This window comes from Falco cherrug, chromosome 5 (genome assembly GCF_023634085.1).
Source record: "Falco cherrug isolate bFalChe1 chromosome 5, bFalChe1.pri, whole genome shotgun sequence".
NCBI classification, from domain to species: Eukaryota; Metazoa; Chordata; class Aves; order Falconiformes; family Falconidae; genus Falco; species Falco cherrug.
Genome location: NC_073701.1, coordinates 57,255,124 through 57,274,360, shown reverse-complemented (window position 1 = coordinate 57,274,360; position 19,237 = coordinate 57,255,124). Strand labels below are relative to the sequence as shown.

Below are 19,237 nucleotides of genomic sequence, written 5' to 3'. Positions count from 1 at the left end.
ACCTAATACCAAAAGCAGCCAGCTGGGAATAGAAGCTTTTCATGTTTCATTTTCATCCATCTACGGTTCCCTCATTTGTAAATGAGATTGTCTTTTTAATTAATCAACACTCTTTCAGGCTTCAGAGCAATACAATTCACTTAGGTATGACCTCTTGAAAGCACTGTATTGAGCTGTATCTGCCACAGGGCTTACTGCAGCACTAATCACAAGAACCACAAGCACCACTTACATGCAGTTTGTCTGCAGACAACAGCACTTTGCAGTATAAAGAAAGGCCAGTGGGTGAATCCCACTGAAACAGTTTATGTGTAAGAGTGTCACAGCAATTGGCAATCCCTGCCCTGGCAGACATTTGTACTTCAGAGGCTCAACTGCATCCGTCCCCAGTTTTGCCTCAACTTGTCAACTGTGGTTGGTGCAAGAATTGTTCCCAAGGCCAAGAAAGGAAGAGTGCGAATGCTGGGTTTAGTAACATTAATGCTTGCTTCCAGACATTGACAATGTTAAGGTCTGAGCAAGAGGGATACAGATTCCAACGACGTGTGCATACCTTTACGTAGAAACTCTTTCTTATAAATATTATGAAAGTTGTAAATAATACACCTGCTCATATATTACACACACAACATCTGGCAGACAATATCTGAAAAATAATTCAGTCCAGTAGAAGCAATTTATTTCATAGAGTTCTGCCTTCAAATAACATTTCTCTACTCAGAAACCCTCCCCGAATGAGCAGAGATTTAATTTTAAGTTTTATGTTTTCTGGCAGTTGAATTTCTGTCTCTGCCCACAGAAAAGATGCAATGTCACCACACTGTGATACCACACCATTAAGTGTTTTTGGATTTTTTACATGTTAATTCACCTTCCACTACCCCCAGTCAACTCCTGTCCAACTGTAGCAAAAGGTTAATTAAAGGGATTAGTGACCTTCTGGTTCACATGAAACCATTTACCGTGAATGGCTAGGAAGAACAGTGACACCTGACAAAATATCTTAGGACCCAAAATTCTTAAATATAACCAGGCCAGATTTGTCAAAAACATATTGACTGCAGTAATGATTAGTTATACCAGGATTTTTTTAAATCCTCTGGACTAGGTTCTTTTGTAGGAAGCTACCTACCTTTAAAAGATTCTTGCCATTTCCCCCACACTCTTCATATAGTCTTTAAATGGTAAATAAGATAAATTAATGCTTCAACTTACGTTTCTCCTTTGCATTGGTTTTCATATAACTTAGAGATTTGACTTTTGGTTGATGAATTGGACAACAATAGACCTTGTCACAAGGCAGAATGTCACAGAAATTCACTTCAGGGATCCTGCTGATGGGTTGTGTGCTCTGAGAAATTGTACTTTCCTCCTGCAATGCTAAAGGAAAAAAAAAAAAGACACAATTCTCACTAGTGTTGTGTGTCTACTTGCATTTTATAATAGCACAGAAATTGAAAGCCTGTTATTTGTATGCAGATGAGCAGAGACACAGTACCTGCTGTAGTGGTAGAGGGAGAGTGTAGAACAGAACTTGAGGTACTGCTGGTGAAGAAAAAGAAAAACAATTAATTAAGAAATGCACATCACAGTTGTGGACCAAAACAGACTGGTCCACTATCTATTACTAATTCTAATTCACTAACACTATTTTAACTACTTGCCTGTACATCGGATGTTTTTCAAAACGTCTGTCATGAATGCTAAGTAAATATAGGGTCGATATTGTCAAAGCACTGTAGAAAGAGAATTATTCTGTAGATTTACATCCATCTCTTATGTAACATAATAAGAATAATACCCTGACAGGTGCCTTGTCCAAATGTAATAATGTAAGACTAACTATCTAACCACTTCCCCATTGGTGGGAAAATTTTCAACTTAATTTAACGGGGTTTAGATCAGATACTTTTATACAGTACTGCATGCATATACTTGCATATATGTATATATACATATGCTCATATTCAACACAATTTGTGGTCAGTTTTCCATTGTAAATAGCATCACTAAACCAGTTCAAAGCACTCAGTTCACAGAGAGATTGTAAGACACAGGTTTTTTGACTGGTATCAGAAAATGGCAGTCTCAGAAGTGCAGAGCATATTTTCCTTTCCACAAGTCCAATGTCACAAGTTAAACTTTCAGAGTCATAGGATTGCCTATCACATTGGAACAAGTCCAGTTTTATGTCATACAACAGAATCACTCTGTACCTCAGAAACTGTGCTTCAGCACAGAATGATTGCATAAAACATGTAGAGGCTCGCAAGTCCAGCTTAGCATCTGTAGCACAAGCCAAGATACATTCAAGGTGCACCATACGTAGTGACATGGACAGAGATTAGTTGTGGGTACACCACATGAATATCTCACTTTTCTGAAAAAATTTCAACTTTACAATATTGCCAGGCATATTTGCTGTTAATTTTAATATATTGTGTTATTTGAGTGAAAAGGGGAAGGGAGAAACAAGTTAACTTCTTGATAATTAATTGTTACCATAGTGCCATAATAGCAATCAAAGCTATTATAGTCACCCGGAAAATCTTCATGGAGCAAGACTCTTTCATCTTGGACAAACAAACCTAGGAAAAATAGAGAAGTTTGGTTAATGTAAGTAAAGTAACGTAAGAAATACTACACTAGTCTGACTTTAAGTTAGCCTTGTTTCTTTCAGAGCAACCATACAAGTCATCTTTATATAATCAACATATACAGAGAAAAATTTAGGTAATGAAAGGCTCCCTAAAACTGAGTGCGCTGTTGATAATCTAGGAACACAAACATTACACAGGAAGAAAGTACGGGTGAAAATAAAAGCTACTTCTTTTTTTTCCTGCCACTTTTCATACTGTTGAAGTATTTCAAAATCAAATTAAGAACTCAGTAAGCAGTGGCCAGAACTAGAAGATGAGCAGCTTTCAGGATATGCTCAGACCATGTTAAACCACGGCTGGTGTAAATACAGAAGAAAGGCACTTTCCAAACAAGTAGGATGATCTTAGATGATGGAGCATTTGATTATCATTGTGGAATAAAGAACATTTGAACTATTATTTTCTCTTGCTCTTTGGGCACTGGACAAAAGCACAGTAGGCAAACGAGTGTTGGTTCATCTTACAGAACAGGACTCCGCAGTCTAGGAAGATTGTCTTAAAAAAGGTCAACATATATTCCCCAGCTCATTCCATCCCTGTGAAAAGGGGTTTCCTCTTTCTATACCAGGATATGGGCAAGCAGAAGTCATTCACCAATAGCAACGACAACCTAGCCAGGTCTTAACCACCTGAAAGAGCATTATCCAGTACAAGACAGGAGATGCTAACTGCAATCACAGTTGCAGACTCATCCGAGGAAGAAAGTTGAGGAAGAATTATCACTGGGCAGACTTACCAAAACAAAGCCAAAAAAAAAGCCAAACCAAGCATTTTTGTGTAAGGCTGCACTGCACCATGTGAGCAGACTTACAGGCTCAACAATTCTGTCCTCCTTCACACCATTACACAGTATGTATTTACTCTCACTCACATAATGTATAGGCAAGAAGTAGAAGTGTATCATACATATTTTCCATCTTGGTATAATTAGTTTTTAAGCTTCTAGCATGACATTAAATAATTCTGGCTAAAGAATTTGATATTTAACATAAAAGCTTTCACCAATATTTCAGCACTTAGAAAAACTCTCACAGGCATATTTCACATAAATTAATTTCACTCACCTTGCTGGATTTTAGTGGGACTGATTTTTTTGATGGCAAAAGACTAGTAGCTCGACTATACCTGCTGTAAGAAACAAGATCTCTTTAACATTCAAATGCTTCAGCAACTAATAAATGAAAAAGAGACATTTTCGATAGGGTGTTAATGTCACTTGCTTTTGCAGTCTTAACATTTAAAAAGAGAAAGGTAGAAGTGTCATCAGATTCATTTTCAAGAACAAAGACCTCCAGTTAACTCATTCAGGTGAATGCTATTAAACACTGCATTTGATTTCAAAGAAAACTTGGTGAAATGGTTTAGAAATAGGAAATGCTCATCACTGAAGCACTAATGAAGATTCTGTCTTGCGGAAGAAGCTCTGCAGATTCCTCTCAGCAGCAGTTTCCAGGCTCCAGGACTGTAACTGGACATAGCCTACCCTCGCTTTATGCAACTGAAGCAATTACAAAAATGACTGCAATTTAACAGCCATTGCAAACACTAGTTTTTTCAGAGAGCTAAAAAATATGAGACATTTGTATTTTTTGCACAACTTAAATGCTGGAAATTAACTGAACACTACTGTCAAGCAAAATCAGTTTTCACTTCTACCACAAAGACCACTTTACCAACTTCTGTGACAACAGTCAGAGAACATCACAGACAGAGGTACCTGACTTTGCTCTCTTCACTGGCTGTTGACTTTAAACTGCTCATCCGTTTCAGCCTGGCCAGTTTCCTATTCCACTGTTCCAATTCTTCTATTCTGACTTCAAGATTGTTGGTTAGTTTACAAAGCTGCTTTACAGCACCAACATTCTCCATAAAGATCTGATCCTGAGAAGCAAAACAATGGCAAAAATAGATACAGTATATTCAGCAATCAGATATAACAAGCAGTAATAAGTACAGAATTCACCTATGTAAGGATACTTCGAATATTTAAAATGAAAATATGTGTTACCTCACTGTAAATGCAACACACTTATGGCTATAGAATCCTTTTACTAGACTGTAAAAATTGCTTAATATTCAATTTGCAGTAAATTGAAAATGAGGACTTGCAGAAAAATACAAAGAAGCCAAATGGCTTTGTAGACCAAGAATTTAAACTATTTTTTACCTTCATACCGTGTTGAATTTTAAATCTTAACACTGCCACAATATGCATCTACTATTTGATTTATAGAACTGCAGCTAAATATAGATTTCAGAACCCCTTTGAAAAATGTACATCCAACCATCTACTGACAGGATTGACTAATCTGGCTCAAACAAGCCAGAGATTCTATTCATGTTGTACGCTTAACGTGAATCACACAGGAGTCAGGGAGACAGGGAAAGATCCAAACCAGAGGTCAAGCTGTGACAGCGTAATATTTTGTTCTTCTCTTCAACCTCTCCAGCCTATTACAGGAGTTTAATAGGTTCTAATACCATGATCAGCTCCGCAGCTAACACAGTTCAGACACCCTCCATTTACTCCTTCTGAATATTTTAGCCAAGAAAAGCCTTCTATTCTTCTACCTCCTGTTTATTGTCTAGATATCAACCTGCTTCTGGAGAAGCCCTCAGTACAATCATCCAGGTAGTAAGTATTTTTCCATTTCTGAGCCAAAAATGGTTACTGATCCACTGTAGGAGCACAGCAACTGCATATTTTCTCTGCTGTGTTTGAAAGAACAGCTTTCTCATATTAACGTACAACCAGACTGATGCCATTAAACCTTGCATGAAGCTATTACTGCAGTTAATGTTGCTAAGTGCTCCAGTCTAGTTGTCATAGAGAGGGTAAGGCAAAAGCAGAGTTTTGCCTTTTGTGTTGTAAATATCACACACACCTTTCTTTGAAAGGTGACCGCATTCCACAAAAATAGACAGTATTTCGTACAAACAGAACCAGAGCACAGGTATTAGTGGTAAGTTACAAACCTCTCTACTACCAGAAGACCAACAGTGTTTAACTAAAAAGTGACTTCAAAATAACCTCCTGTGCCTAGAACTGTGAAATCATTTCTACATTCACTTATCCTCATATCAATGATATGTAGCAGCTGCCCTTTCTATTCTCTTCATATCATGCATGAATCTCTTCTAGGTGACTTCAACTAGTCTGAGATGGCTCATCTGGCAAAATGAAGGAATACTTTATTGGGGAAAAAAGGACTGACTAGAGTCTTACTGCCTCACTGATGACAAAGTACTGAGCACAGTGCAGTCAAGAAAAGAAGAAAGATTCTTGTCCCAGAACAGCAAATTTCCACACAGTTGAGATATTTCTCTAGAAAGTAGCAGAGTCTGATTCAAATGTGTAATGCAATCAATTAATTTGAAAGAGTTTGACAGGCATAAGACACAACCAAACCAGCCAATATCCTGCTTATCTGGAACTAAACTTGGAATGTGAGATAACAAAGTTCAAGGCCACATCACCTGCCTAACTGAAAGCAAAGATACAAAGTACTATCCATTTACTACTCAACATGATGAGCTATTCTGGAGTTGGGAGCTCCAGACATTTAAAGATGTTCCACCTGGACATCATATGTTCCAAATTTCTGAATTCTTAAACTGTTAGACACAGATCTCTTCTGCCTGTCACCCCAAAGGTCATAGAACTGACATTCACATGCTCTGCCACAGGTGTAAAGAGGAGAAAGCACAGATTTACCTAACTGCATTAAAACAATGTCAAAGTGTTTGTGAAGTGGTACCAGACTTAGCCAAGTAGTCAAGAAATTGCTAAGCAGCAAATAAGCCCTTGCTGTAACAACTCATTCCTGCTTGGGCCACATTCACAGCAGAATCACCAAGTGTAGGAGGCTTTCTCCATTTGCTGTGTCACATCCCTGGAAGACATCCTGGCAAGCATTGTCCAGATTGTCAAGCTACAGAGGAGCAAGGGAACACAACGGGCCCAAACAGCAGTGCTGTGAGGCACTGTTATAGATGGTATTTTATGTGATATTTCAGCAAAGAGAAATATAAATCAGAAGCTCTATTGTCCAACCTAAAAATTTTGTCTGAAAAAAAACGACTACTCCAAAGCAGTTTTGTGGGGGCTCAAAAATGCAAATGATGCTGCAGCTGTCACAGAATACAACAGGAAGGGCTAAAGGGCAAAATAAACCTAGTGTCACTATCTACCACTGCTCTTCTATGAGCATCTAGAAATCAGCTACAGGCTGGAACCCTGACCAAATACAGCAAATTTGCTAAAACTCTCCTTTTCAATAGTGTCTCTAGAAAGTGCTCTTTCCACAGCTTTATTCAAGGTGTCTAATTCATGCTTCCTTTATATGGAATACAGTCTAGCAGATTTAACCGATGAATTTAACGTACTTGTAGCCTATCAAAAGAAGACAAGTGAACTGCAGTATTTCTTATAGGTATTTTCTCCAAGTTTGCTAGTGTAAACATGTTTTCTATAGAATAATGAAAGAGCGTGATTATAATGAATACAGGATTGTGTTCATGACATCACCCAGACAAGTTAAGGTTACTAATCTGTAAAACCTCCCCCTTCCCGTTATCAGCTGTAAGCTGGGAAGTGGTTCTTGGCCTGCAGTGAACCAGCGCACAACAGAGAGGCCGCTCTGAGCAACGTCCTGGACAAGTGCCTCCTGCAGTCACGCGTGACTGGACTTCGTGACTGACAGTCACTTGCAGTCCTATTTCTGCAGGAAATGGAGAGGAGAAGAGAGCACAGGACAATAGACTAAGGTATTGTTTCCAACCTATGAGCATGGTGATACTTTGTGTGACATAAACATTTTATAGTATATGATTTTGAAGCTATAATAAGGATTTCGGATGGCCAAAAGAACCTCCACACAGAGCACACAGAGTTAGCATTTGTATTCGGTGTGAAGTGATTACACCAGGATTAGAGTAAGGAATTTTTTATTTAACAAATAGAATGCCATCATTCTTAATTCGCTTCTGGAACGCTAATTAACTTAAACACAAAAGAATGTTTTGGAGTCCCACTTGTTGGACCAATGCCATGAATATGGTCCAATCCATCCTTATTCAGCAAAGTTAGAACTTTTCCTTTTCTTTTTTATTGTATGTTTATTTATTACTGTAATTAGATTTTAATGTAAATACTTTCTGTCCTTAAAAGATTCAGCTACTTACTAACACCTGGTGGTTCAGTTTTTCTCAATGATTTGCCAAACATTGGTTTTGTACATACATGTGGAGGCCTACAGCTTTCTATAAAGCATAGTGTGTGTTTATTGCTCCATATACAAGAGTCTAAATACACACCTCCACTTTCTATCTCACAAACATACCTTGTCAACCATGAGGAAGTTTTCTATTTTTTCTCCATCATTACAAGCAACATCTCCAACTTCTCTAACAGCTTCTGGTAAAAGCTCCTTCACTTCCTGGGCTATTATTCCTGTTCACAAGATAACATAAACTAAAGTCAGGAAACACAGTGGCATACCATTGACCATGGGTTTGTGCTTTGAGTTGACCATCCTAAAAGCTACACGTAGGGTCAAACATGACCTAGAAATTTTATGTGGTAGGAAAACCCAGGATTTCACTTCTGTTTTTTTCCATTTCACAGAAAACAATCAGAAACCCTTAGAATTCCCATTTCTCATTTCTCTGTAATAAGAATGAAATTGTTTGTGATCACATAGTTAAATTATTTGTGTTCACATACTTCACTCTCATTAACCCTCTGGAAAAATAACCTATCTTCAAAAACTGAAACAGAAGTTGGAAAACTACCAGAAATACTTAATTTTGGCATTTTTATGTCACAAGAGATACACAGAAAAGTGTAGGATTGTAGTGTCATAAGAAATGAGGATGAAATAGCAGGGTGTTAAAAGGCACTACAGCACAATGGACAACAGTGGAAGTTAATGAAAAATGGCAACAGAGCTGACTGAATACCTGTTTCGTGGGTATTTTTTATTCCCATAACAGATGCAAATTCAGGCTTGTAGTCATACTCCACCAACCTCATTTGTGTTATTCTTTTCAACTGCTCATTCGTATCAACCTAGTTGGATAAATACCAAGATTAACATGTTGAAACATGAAGAATGTCATGGCATCTAGGACGCCACTGGGACAGCAACAAGCTTAACACAGCCACTTGGCCAATCTTCACATTGAAAAATAGGGACAATCTTCCCATTCCCCATTAGCAGAGTGCTATTTGTATTTGCATTGCCAGTTACCCTTCAGTCTGACAACTCCCATTTACACAGATATCCCCAGCTTCTATGGGCAGCCTCTTCCAAAGTCCACAGGCGACAGCTCCACAGAGCACGCTGGTACGTCTGGTTTCTTTAGGCCAGCATCTCAGCACACCCAGGATAAAAAAGCTGCTTCACATGTCACAACAATGATCCACACGTGTGCTGTCGTGCAAACATAAATGCCCTAAATACTCCACATCCCTCACCTCCCGGATATTCTGTTTTGCTCGGCTGTCAGATGGATGCATGACTCTGCCCATAACTTTTGCATTTCCGCAGACAACCAGTGCCTCATCTGGTGCATCTGTGTTAATTCCTACTCGACCATGATAGACTATCGTCTCTGGAACATGTCCTCGCTGCCACAGTACATCACTGTCACTCTCAAACTGCCCTGGGTTAGATGCCTGAAAGAAAAAATTATGTTTATAGTACAGCATAGATGTACTATTGCTTATTCCATTAGAAATTCAGGCAAAATGAAATGCCAGATCTTTAACATTTAAATTGTATTCAAGAGCTCTTCTAACACACCAGCAAAAAAAACCCAGAGTGGAGTCACTTAAGTGTTTCTCCTCACACAGCACTGGCGTCATTGTTTTTCTCCTGAATTCTACTTTACTATCACCTTAAGCTAAACTGTCAACGTCCAAAGCTTTCCAAATTTTAACTTTGACATTATAGCACATAACCATTCTTTATTTACCAGCAAATTTTAGCTGAGGCTGGAAATAAGAAAAGAGCAAACAAGGCACAGATTAAACACATGTGGTTCATAAAATCCCCTGTGATGTTTTAAATTAACTCATGTTAGAAATGTCATGTCAAGGAAAGAAGGTCTTTCAAAAAACACCAATAAAATAACAGTGTGTATAATTAGAAAAGGTATTTGACTTCAATAATTATTTTTTTAACTCTGAATTCAGGCTTTAAAATTTTAGTCTGAATAAAAGTATGATCATGATATAAAGTTCACGATCATTTAAAGAAGCCAGGCTTTCACACAAGTTTGCCATCTACAAGGCTTGGTGCTGTGCACTTACCACTGTGTGTCACGATTAGAGCATGATCTGATAAGTCTGATAACCATTCCCCAGCTGGTAGTTTTGTCATAATATATTTGAGTGTAAAAAGGGCCATCACATGAGTTGCCTTCTCTCGCACTGCATTTGCACAGCTTTGCCACTTTAAGGTAGCCAGTGGCTGGCTCATTGTACCCTGCCACTGAAGCCCTCTCCAGATCCCAGGCATCTGGAAAATGACTTTTTCTTTCTTTCCAGCTTTCCTGTTGATATTTTCACCACTTCAAATCATGGCCCCTTGATCCTTCTTTTTACTTTGCCTGGAATAGTGGCCAGGTTTGCAAAATCTCACTCCCTGGATTCCTATTAAAAAACTCCCCCAATACACATGAAGAAGCTCTCTTCACTGAAATTTCAAAAGAATCTGTCATTAAAAATGGTAGAAACAAGTAAATTTCTAAATCTTACATAAAAATGTATATCTTACAAAGTAACAATAATTCCAAGGATGAGTCAAATGTGAAAATTCAACAGCTTTCCCAAATTAGTAAAGAGATGGTATTTCTAAGACTGCTAGATGCAGAAAGAGAAATTCAGACAAAATCAGTATTGTGGAAATTAATGGACAAAAACCGAAAATAATTAAATACACAAGAACGATACAAACACAATGCTTCAGTGTCCTGAAGTAAAAGAACCCACAGCAACAGCCAGGATGGAAAAACTTCTCAGCAGGGCAGAAGACTACTGAACTCCAAACATTGCTTTCAAAGCCCTTTCACAGCTCCACCCAGAAAGGAGCTCTAGGCCATACTACCCCCAAAAAAACTAACTAACTGCAGGAAGAGGGTTTATGGCACTAGAGAATACAAAGTTATGGCCTCAGACAAAAAAGGAGCCAGGACTGAAGCCCTCTGAAAGCCCTCATCTTCCTTTGGAAACCTCTGGGCAACACCACACATACTGGGGATTTACACTTCTGCTCTCTCTGAACCCGAATGCTAAACTGGGCTGTAATCATAAGCCCAAGCAGGCAACATGCCACAAAAAAGGACTCAAGCAATGGTCTACAAAAAATGATGCCAGGACTAAAAGCTTTTGACAACCCTGACCTTTCTTTAGGAGCCTCTTCCCAGCCCCACTTAATACACTAGAGTTCTTGGTCTTATTTGAGTCTAAAACGAGATGCTAAGCCTATTCCTCACCAGAAGGCAAGGACTAGAAAAATCCCATGCAAACAAGAAGCAGCTCCTCGATTGGCCCACATGAAAAAGTTTATTGGCCTGCAATCTTCTGGAGGCCCTCACCATCCTTTGCAGCCCCACCACACGGCACCTACGCATTTCCTATCTTTCTAAGCTCTAAACATAATCTTTGCCTTAGAAATAACCGTAACTCCACTATGCCCAGTTCAAATGTTAGCCACCAGCTCTTGGTCACATGAAAAGGGGCCAGGAGTGAAAGCTTTTGGCAGCCCTCATCTTCCCTTGCAGACGCCTTGCAACCCCACTCACGCTGGGGCTCTATACTTTCTCTCTCTCATAACCCTAACCCTCCATAGCTCCTGTTACAATGAGCTCTGGGGTTTTCCTCTCTTCCAAGTCTAACTCTAACTGTAGGCTAAAGCTGAGCACTAAAAAGGAAAATTTTATGTGGATCAGGGGACTGAAAAGTAATGGTCACGAGGAAGAGAGACCAATTCTTCCTTTTTCTATTTTAAAACCTTTATTACAACCACCAAATTATGAGCTGGGACACTCTGGAAACACACTGGAAAGGGGCAGCTATGGGTCTTAATCCTCCTAGAGCTGCTCAACCTTCGTCCCTTCATTTTTTTACCTTCTCATCCTCCTTTGAAAATGAAGCATCAAGCCAATGAAAGCATTTACCAAATTCCTGGCAAGTGCAGGAAATCGTTTCACCTCAAAGAAAAAACAATCTGGAAAAAATCAACATATTTTGTGTTGGAGTTCAGAGCAAGCTTTCTTTTTAAATTCTTCCATAGCTCTACTTTTAACATTTTAAAACCCCAATAATTAAAAGATAACAACATAGTCATATAATACGCAACTATATTTTTTTCTCAATCTTTTTGAGTCAATGGAAATTTTTATGTGCAAGAATCCTGCCTGCATTGTCTCCTGTGAATATCAAAACAGTAAATACTTTTCACAAGTATGACAGCAATATAAATTTCTACCTACCCTCACAATGATCTTTTCAGAGACATTCGCAGACAGTAGGTAGAATTGGTCCTGAGAGGCAGCATACAGTCCAACTACCAGCATGAAGTATCTAATTTGAAATTGATTTAATCAAGACAATAATTGAAGTAATGTCTTCTCACAGAAAAAATAGTTTTAAATACAACTGCTGTTATTTATACATAAAAAGACAGCCAGAACTTTTTTTCAATGTATTTCTTACAATATGAAAAAGTATTTCCATCAGTCTCAAGTAATATGCCCTTTCAATCTTTACAATCACTGAAAATGAACAAAGATCACAGTAATTTTGACAAATTTAAGTAATGAAGACTCAAAGATGAAAAGCCTTCCTTCTTCAGTAGAAAATTATCATTATTTGGGTTTTTGGCCTCCTGATTTCACCAGTCATCATTCTGGCTATGATTTCCTGAAACGATCTCTAACCAGGAGGATAAGGTATTTTCTTTAATTCTCATATCATTCTGTGACTCTAGAAGGGAGGCCTTTAAGGAGATACCAAGTATCACAGAATTTTAAATAAAATCACAGATCTGGCAACACTGACATTTTTTAAAAACATCAGCTCCATTCTAAAGTAGACCTTCTCTTTTCCACTTTACACACATAGGCCAACTAGCTATAGCAATACCTCTGGTCAGGATTAGGTTTCCCCTTTTTTCTCATATTATTTGCTGTTGTTTCACTGAAATGCAACCTTCCCAGTGTTACTTTAGTTATTTGGTCCCCTGGCAGATCAACTCTAAAATGGAAAAGGAAACAAGATCAGGGAAACAAGCATTTGGAGATCTACCTGGCTCAAGCCAGATTTCCTCAAACTCATTAAAACAGTTCTGGGAAAAACTGACAAATGAAACTAACAGAGGAACCCAAGTAAAACCAGCAGTAACCCTGGTTTATAAAAATGTATTAAAAACACAGTGACTGTGTCAAGCAGATAAACAGGATAAAGCACCAGCAGTGGGAAATTGTTCTTAGTAATAGAAGTCTTGTGTTTCTTGGTCTATTTGTACACAGTCTTGAACATAATAAAACCGTATATGTTCCATACGATGGGTGTTTGTTGCTTGCTAAGGTTAACGTCGCTTATTATTGAATCTGAATTTCCACATTAAAATAAATAAATTTTACTGCTTGTCCTTTTTTTCACCTGCATCTAATTTGCATGTCTGGAAGTATAAAATATACACCTATGTCTCAAATACATTGCAGCACTGCTCCTGTAAGTGACAAATAATATGAATAAAGAGTTTGCATGGAGAAAATCACAGTCCACCAAACAGTCAACATGAAATAGTTTACACACGCTCAGAATCTATTCTTCAGCACACAAAAGGAAGAAAAATGCCATGATAGAGGTAATGTAGTGAAAATTGAGCTCTTCTCCCAAGCTCAAAGTTCATTTTTGCAGATTACATTTTGCAGATATTGAAGCCTTCATCCCAGCACTGTCCTGTCAAACTTGACACTTTCTGGTTTAAGGCTTATTTAATTATTTATAGAGAACAGAACAGCTACAACAGAAGAGACTTATGCCAGAAGGACAAACATTGATTCTGACAGTAAGTTAAAACGCAGAAGAATGGCAGAGAGTTCCAAGCTGCAAGTTTGTTTCTAGCAGAGGCACTCCCCTTAAAAACACTGCAAATACATCTCACGCCTGTGTAGAACAGGAACATTACTGACAATTTTTAAAATAGGCAATGCATCTGCCATACAACTCTAAACACTGTACACAGTGTTGCTATCTGAATATAAATATTTTGGATAAGCATACTTAACACATTCATAAAGCTGCCGAAAAAGACCAAGTACATGTTACTACTGCTATTCTATGTGTGCACCCAAAGTGGAATTTGGGTAAAGATCAGAAAACTGGCTTAGAGCTACTATAAGTTTCCAAGAAACAACTACATCACATTTCAGGCTAATCACGTATTGAAATAAAATGGAATACTTTTCTCAAAATTCTTACTTAACAGGATGGAAAGTTTTTTTGCTTCGATCTGACTGAGACTGTTCAATAGCAACTGTTTGATCTGGAGCTTCCACCTATGAAGAAAAAAGAATTTTCAAAAAATGACAAGAATATTAAATTTTCAAACATATAACATTTGCAATAGAAATTAATAGGCAAACTGTGTCTGAAACCATGAAAGCTCTCTCATTTCTCACGGCACTACATAGAAATTAATGCAGGAATTGGCTCCTGATCAATTGACATCTGACAGCTAGTCTGAAGACCCAAATCTTTATTTTGAAAGAAATAAAAAAATAAGAAGTAAAAAAAAAAAGGAAAAGTCATGCATTAATTTGCAAAAGAAAAAATGCTTTCTGAATCTATACTGTTATTGGCTCATTCTAACCCAAAGCATAAATGTACATATTTAACATGAGAACTGAACCTATGCAAGGTAGTTCCGTAAGTTATTTTAATGTAAATTTCTGTATCTTTCTGGAATGGTACCACGCAGCACTTTGCTTCAGATGGGAATGGGGGGGGGGGGGGTTCTGCATTTTTCATTAAGCAAAACTGGTAGTAACTGCCTTTTAAAACAGCTACATGGATTTTTTAAACCACTGAATTTTGGTAGTAAGTAAAAAAACTAGTAAAATCTTTCAGAAAGATTAATATTTTCTACTATTTCTGTATATGCAAGCTTGAGAACCCATATTGGCTGGGAAGAATTTGGTTCTTAAAATGAAAATGGAAAGCCGGGCAAGAAGAAATGGGGAAATTTTGTTGGTTTTCTGCACATGAACTGTTCAGGAAAAACAGATTTGATTCTTTTTCTTTGCTCTGTGAATTGCTTTTTTCAACACATCTTTTTGACCATTGGGTAGACTGGCCACCTACATACCAGCTGACACCCCTGCACTACCCACAGAGGGAACAAAATTTCAGCCAAAGAGAGGGAAGCCACTGAAACCGTGGCAAACAGGCAAACATGACATCTTTCAGCATATATCAGCAAAAGCATCCATCAGACATCACTCTTTTTGCAAAACAGTTCCAAAGAGAAGTCACTAGTAACTTAAAAGCGTTCTCTTCTGTCAGTTCTTGGTCAAAAATTACTAAGAAAAGAGTTCTTTTCAATTATTTACTTTATTCTATGGATAATCATATACTAACTTATTAAAATTAATAAAGAGAATAAATACTTGCCTTTATTCCAAAAGCTTTCAAGTAAAACTTTTCTATTGGTTTCCCCCCCAGCTGAGTTTTGACATATTTTGGATGTCCAGTGATTCTGATATGGACTGTGATTTGGAAATGATTCTTCTTCTGGCACACAAAGGCATCATCTGTTGTCGAAAAATTAAATCCTTTATCTGTGACGATGTGATATCCTACAGTGGGTCTACAAAAACAAGAAGAAAAAATAGCAACTTTAAGTACAGGCATATTTGAGTGACATCTTGAGTTCTTTTTTTTTATGTGGTCTGAAAATCCATCTGATTTTTGGGAGCCAAAATACATGTTTACAATCACCAGTTCTGCTAGTATTTTCTTCTTAGCATCTTAGAGGTGTAAAACTGAAAATGCATATAAGGTATACTCTAATTCTAGTCTGACACACAAAATATTTGTAAACCAGAGACAGGGAAGCTTACATAATCCTCACTTACAAATCTGGTATAAAAGAACTCTGTGCACCTAAAATTGCAAAGAAACTTTTTAGTGTATTCAAGCATTCATTACAACATTGCTATAACCAACAGAGCTGAACTAGTGCTGCAGACAACAACATGCTGATGAGTGAGCAAGACTCCCTGTTTTGTTCCTGAATTCCCACACCAAGTGCTTCTGCAGAAGCTGCTGGGATTCAATAAGGCTTTACTCAAGCTAAAAAAAAAGCTATCGATACTGACCCTCTGGTCAGATGACTACTAAACTCTCATTAATAGTGTTGTCCCTCCTACCAAATCTTAAGGAAACCCAATTTCTTTTACTCGAAGGGCTAATTTGTCACTCACAGAGAAAGAGCATTCTGTCCTTATGATTCATAGCAAACAAGGAAAGGCATCAAAAGATCTTTTTTAAAAAGCCAGTGAACTCACCATCCCAACAATGTTTCCAGTCCTCTGATTTAAGTGACAAATAATTCTGAAATAATAGGACTACATGGCAAGGTTCTCTTACATGAGCATTGGCTTTTCTCACTAATGAAAGTTTGATAATGATGATCTTGTCTGATGCTACTGAGAACCTCTCATTAACACAATTACTGATAATGGCTTTTTAGAGCTCATCCATTCATTTGCACATTATTAGTTGGAAAAATCAAAATGTACAGACTTCCCAAGAAAAGTACAGATTTTATTATCTTTTCATAAATTATGAACAAAAAATCCCCTTTCAAACAATCACTCATTATCTGGAACATGGAATAAAAAGAAAGCTACTTAATTTGTAACTATTCCAAAACTGCTAAGTCGTATGTTAATTCATATTCAAAATTATAGTGAAGTGCCTACCATCTCCTCAAACCACCAAAGAAGCAAAATTTCTTCAGTTTCTTCCTACAACTGGCAATTATTTTTATTTACGTAGGAAATGTGTGCATTTCATAGTAGGGAAAGGCATTGTTTTTCAGATTTAGATATGAAGAAAGTTCATTACCTGGTACTTTTAAAGCAATTTCAGAGTATTTGCTTACACTCAGGCAAGCAGACTGAGAAGCAAATGTACAAATTTCCATTTCTCCAAGGTGAATTGTTTGGAACAATGACTCCCAAAGAGGAATTTCACACTTACCAGTTTCTGAGTATGTCACAGTAATTAAGAGCAAATACATACTTTGATCTGATCACACAAAGAATGATCAGTCTTACCAAGCAGTACAGTAAAACTTGGAAGAATTTTCAGGTAGCAAGGGATATCCCTGTCACACAAACTTCTCTATGAGAAATACACTTCAAATTCCTCTTTCTAATCAGAATTTGAGTCTTTAGACATCTTCAGAACAGATTCCTACCAACCACAATAGTAATGGGGCAAGCAGCTAAGAAAGTGCCAAGCAAACATAATGCAGGGCATAAATAATGGTACAGTAACCTTTTCTAATGAATCTACCTCAGCTAACAGCAGTTTGTTGTGAAAAGGAAACAATCAGAAGGTTAAAATACTGGATTAATAAAATGGAAAATAATTAACCTGAGAACTGCCCTTAAAATGGGCACAGCAATTTTAAGGTAGAGGACCAATGCCTCCACACTGAGGAGTGATAACCACATGGCTCTATGAGGCTAACAAAATACAGGATCACTACTCACAAAATCTGTGCCATAATTACAGTGCATCTTGGAACAAAGGCACTGCCATTGACCTCACTTAAAAGTAACACTAATTTTCTCTGCAAATAATATCTCAATCCCCTTCCACATTAATGGCAACAATACATGTACTTGGATGCTTTAATGCTCAGCATCAACATTGCCTTTGTTGACACAAGCCACCGAGAAATGTGACTCTGGAGCTTCAATTTTAAGTATATGGGAACCAACAAGTAATTGGCTCAGCTCACAGCTGTCAGGCAGCTGTTGACTGAAAGTGTAACAGGAGTTGGAAGCCACTTCCATTTAGTTTTTTATTGTATTGTATTTATAAACATTAATATTGTAATGACAATTATAACACAGAGCTGGAGGTTTCTTGGCCCATCCAGCTCCAAAGGAGTAGAAAGGTGTGGACAGTGAGCTGTCTGCTCTCTTGTCATGTCAATACCTTAGGAGGAGGGCTCTGTGCGACACACTAAGATGTGTACTGCCCCTCTATGACCGTGGCACAAACAGGGAACGTCGTTGTCCAGCAACAACACTGATACACTCCAAATTCCCATGAGAGCTTTTAGCAGGTTGGGCTAGAGGAACATTAAAATTTACTATGCTATTTAAGTTCTGTGGAGGCAGTGACAAATCGTTTCCATCAATCCTGGAGAACTGACCAGGCTGCTGTAGAAGGGTTTTTGTTAAAAGGGATCATTAAGTACTAGAATGGAGTAAACCAGAGATGTAAAGTGAACTTGGAATGACCTTTCCCAGATCATGTGGCCAAAAAAACCATTTACAGTTCTGATTTATATGCGAAAACTCTAAATCTTTGACTAAACAGTTGCACATTCTACATATATGTCTATAGTTATTAAAGTCTAGGTTATATGGGCCCAGAAGTAATACAGGTATCTTCTATTTCCATTTTTCTTTAATGTTTTAGGCCATTAGAGGGAAAGGTGCCATATGCTCAGTAATTACTTGCCTGAATGTGCTTGACAAAATAAACAAAAATTAACAGATATTTTAAATAACTTATTTTTCTTTTGCCCCTAAATCCCAAAAGGAAAATCAGAAAACCTGGCATGAATTTCAACCAGTATTTAAAGTTCTGCTTATCTGATATATCTGCAAGTTCATATTCCATCATGCCTACTTATCTCCTTCTCCAGTCTTATTTTCAATAAGAACAAGGGATGACATACATATCATTTATTCCTACAAAACTACAATACTAGCAAGAAATAAAAAACCAACAAGAAGCCACGTTTTCCAAGTGCAATCATCAGTGCTTACAGTTTTTCATAATTAGAGTTAAATAAGCTGTTCCACTGAGAAGTTTGATACGGTTGCCACATTAGAGCTTGACAGCATTTCTCCGAAGCTGCGTTCTGTCCATCAGTGTCATATTCTTGCATTTCAGCAGCACAGTCCTTAACAGTTGCTGTAGAGAGATAGTGACAATTCAGGTATCACTTTTGTGACTAGCCAAAAATCCTGCATAAGTATTTCAATAAATATATTTATATATACATATAAAGCACAAATACATTGCATGTATATTTAAACCTGATTGTCCTTTGCAGTTATTCCAAAAGTTTGTGTTCTATTCCCTTACCCTAGAAAATAAGTTTTTCAGCGTTCCTGATCTGCAAAATATTACACAAGTAGCACTTCCTATTTTTATTCTTTCCAAAAGGATGGATAGTTTCATTTGGGAAGAAAAAAAAAAAAAGGAAATCTAAGCATTTTACTGTAAATCTGCAACAATGCGTGAAGCAAGA

General features: G+C 37.5%; 1 protein-coding gene across 1 annotated transcript in view; it reads right to left on the bottom strand.

Annotated features, from left to right (window-relative positions):
- MYRFL (myelin regulatory factor like) overlaps window positions 1–19,237 on the bottom strand; it is a 41,619-nt gene that overhangs the window by 10,577 nt on the left and 11,805 nt on the right. Inside the window, exons 6-19 of the mRNA XM_055711150.1 lie at window positions 18,750–18,897; window positions 15,346–15,541; window positions 14,155–14,231; window positions 12,811–12,921; window positions 12,159–12,249; window positions 9,139–9,339; window positions 8,622–8,730; window positions 8,003–8,112; window positions 4,378–4,541; window positions 3,725–3,788; window positions 2,503–2,588; window positions 1,665–1,736; window positions 1,499–1,545; window positions 1,216–1,380 (exon numbers count right to left, since the gene is read on the bottom strand). Of these exons, the coding sequence (XP_055567125.1) occupies window positions 1,216–1,380; window positions 1,499–1,545; window positions 1,665–1,736; window positions 2,503–2,588; window positions 3,725–3,788; window positions 4,378–4,541; window positions 8,003–8,112; window positions 8,622–8,730; window positions 9,139–9,339; window positions 12,159–12,249; window positions 12,811–12,921; window positions 14,155–14,231; window positions 15,346–15,541; window positions 18,750–18,897 (1,641 nt within the window). The remainder of the gene's footprint in view (window positions 1–1,215; window positions 1,381–1,498; window positions 1,546–1,664; window positions 1,737–2,502; window positions 2,589–3,724; window positions 3,789–4,377; window positions 4,542–8,002; window positions 8,113–8,621; window positions 8,731–9,138; window positions 9,340–12,158; window positions 12,250–12,810; window positions 12,922–14,154; window positions 14,232–15,345; window positions 15,542–18,749; window positions 18,898–19,237) is intronic.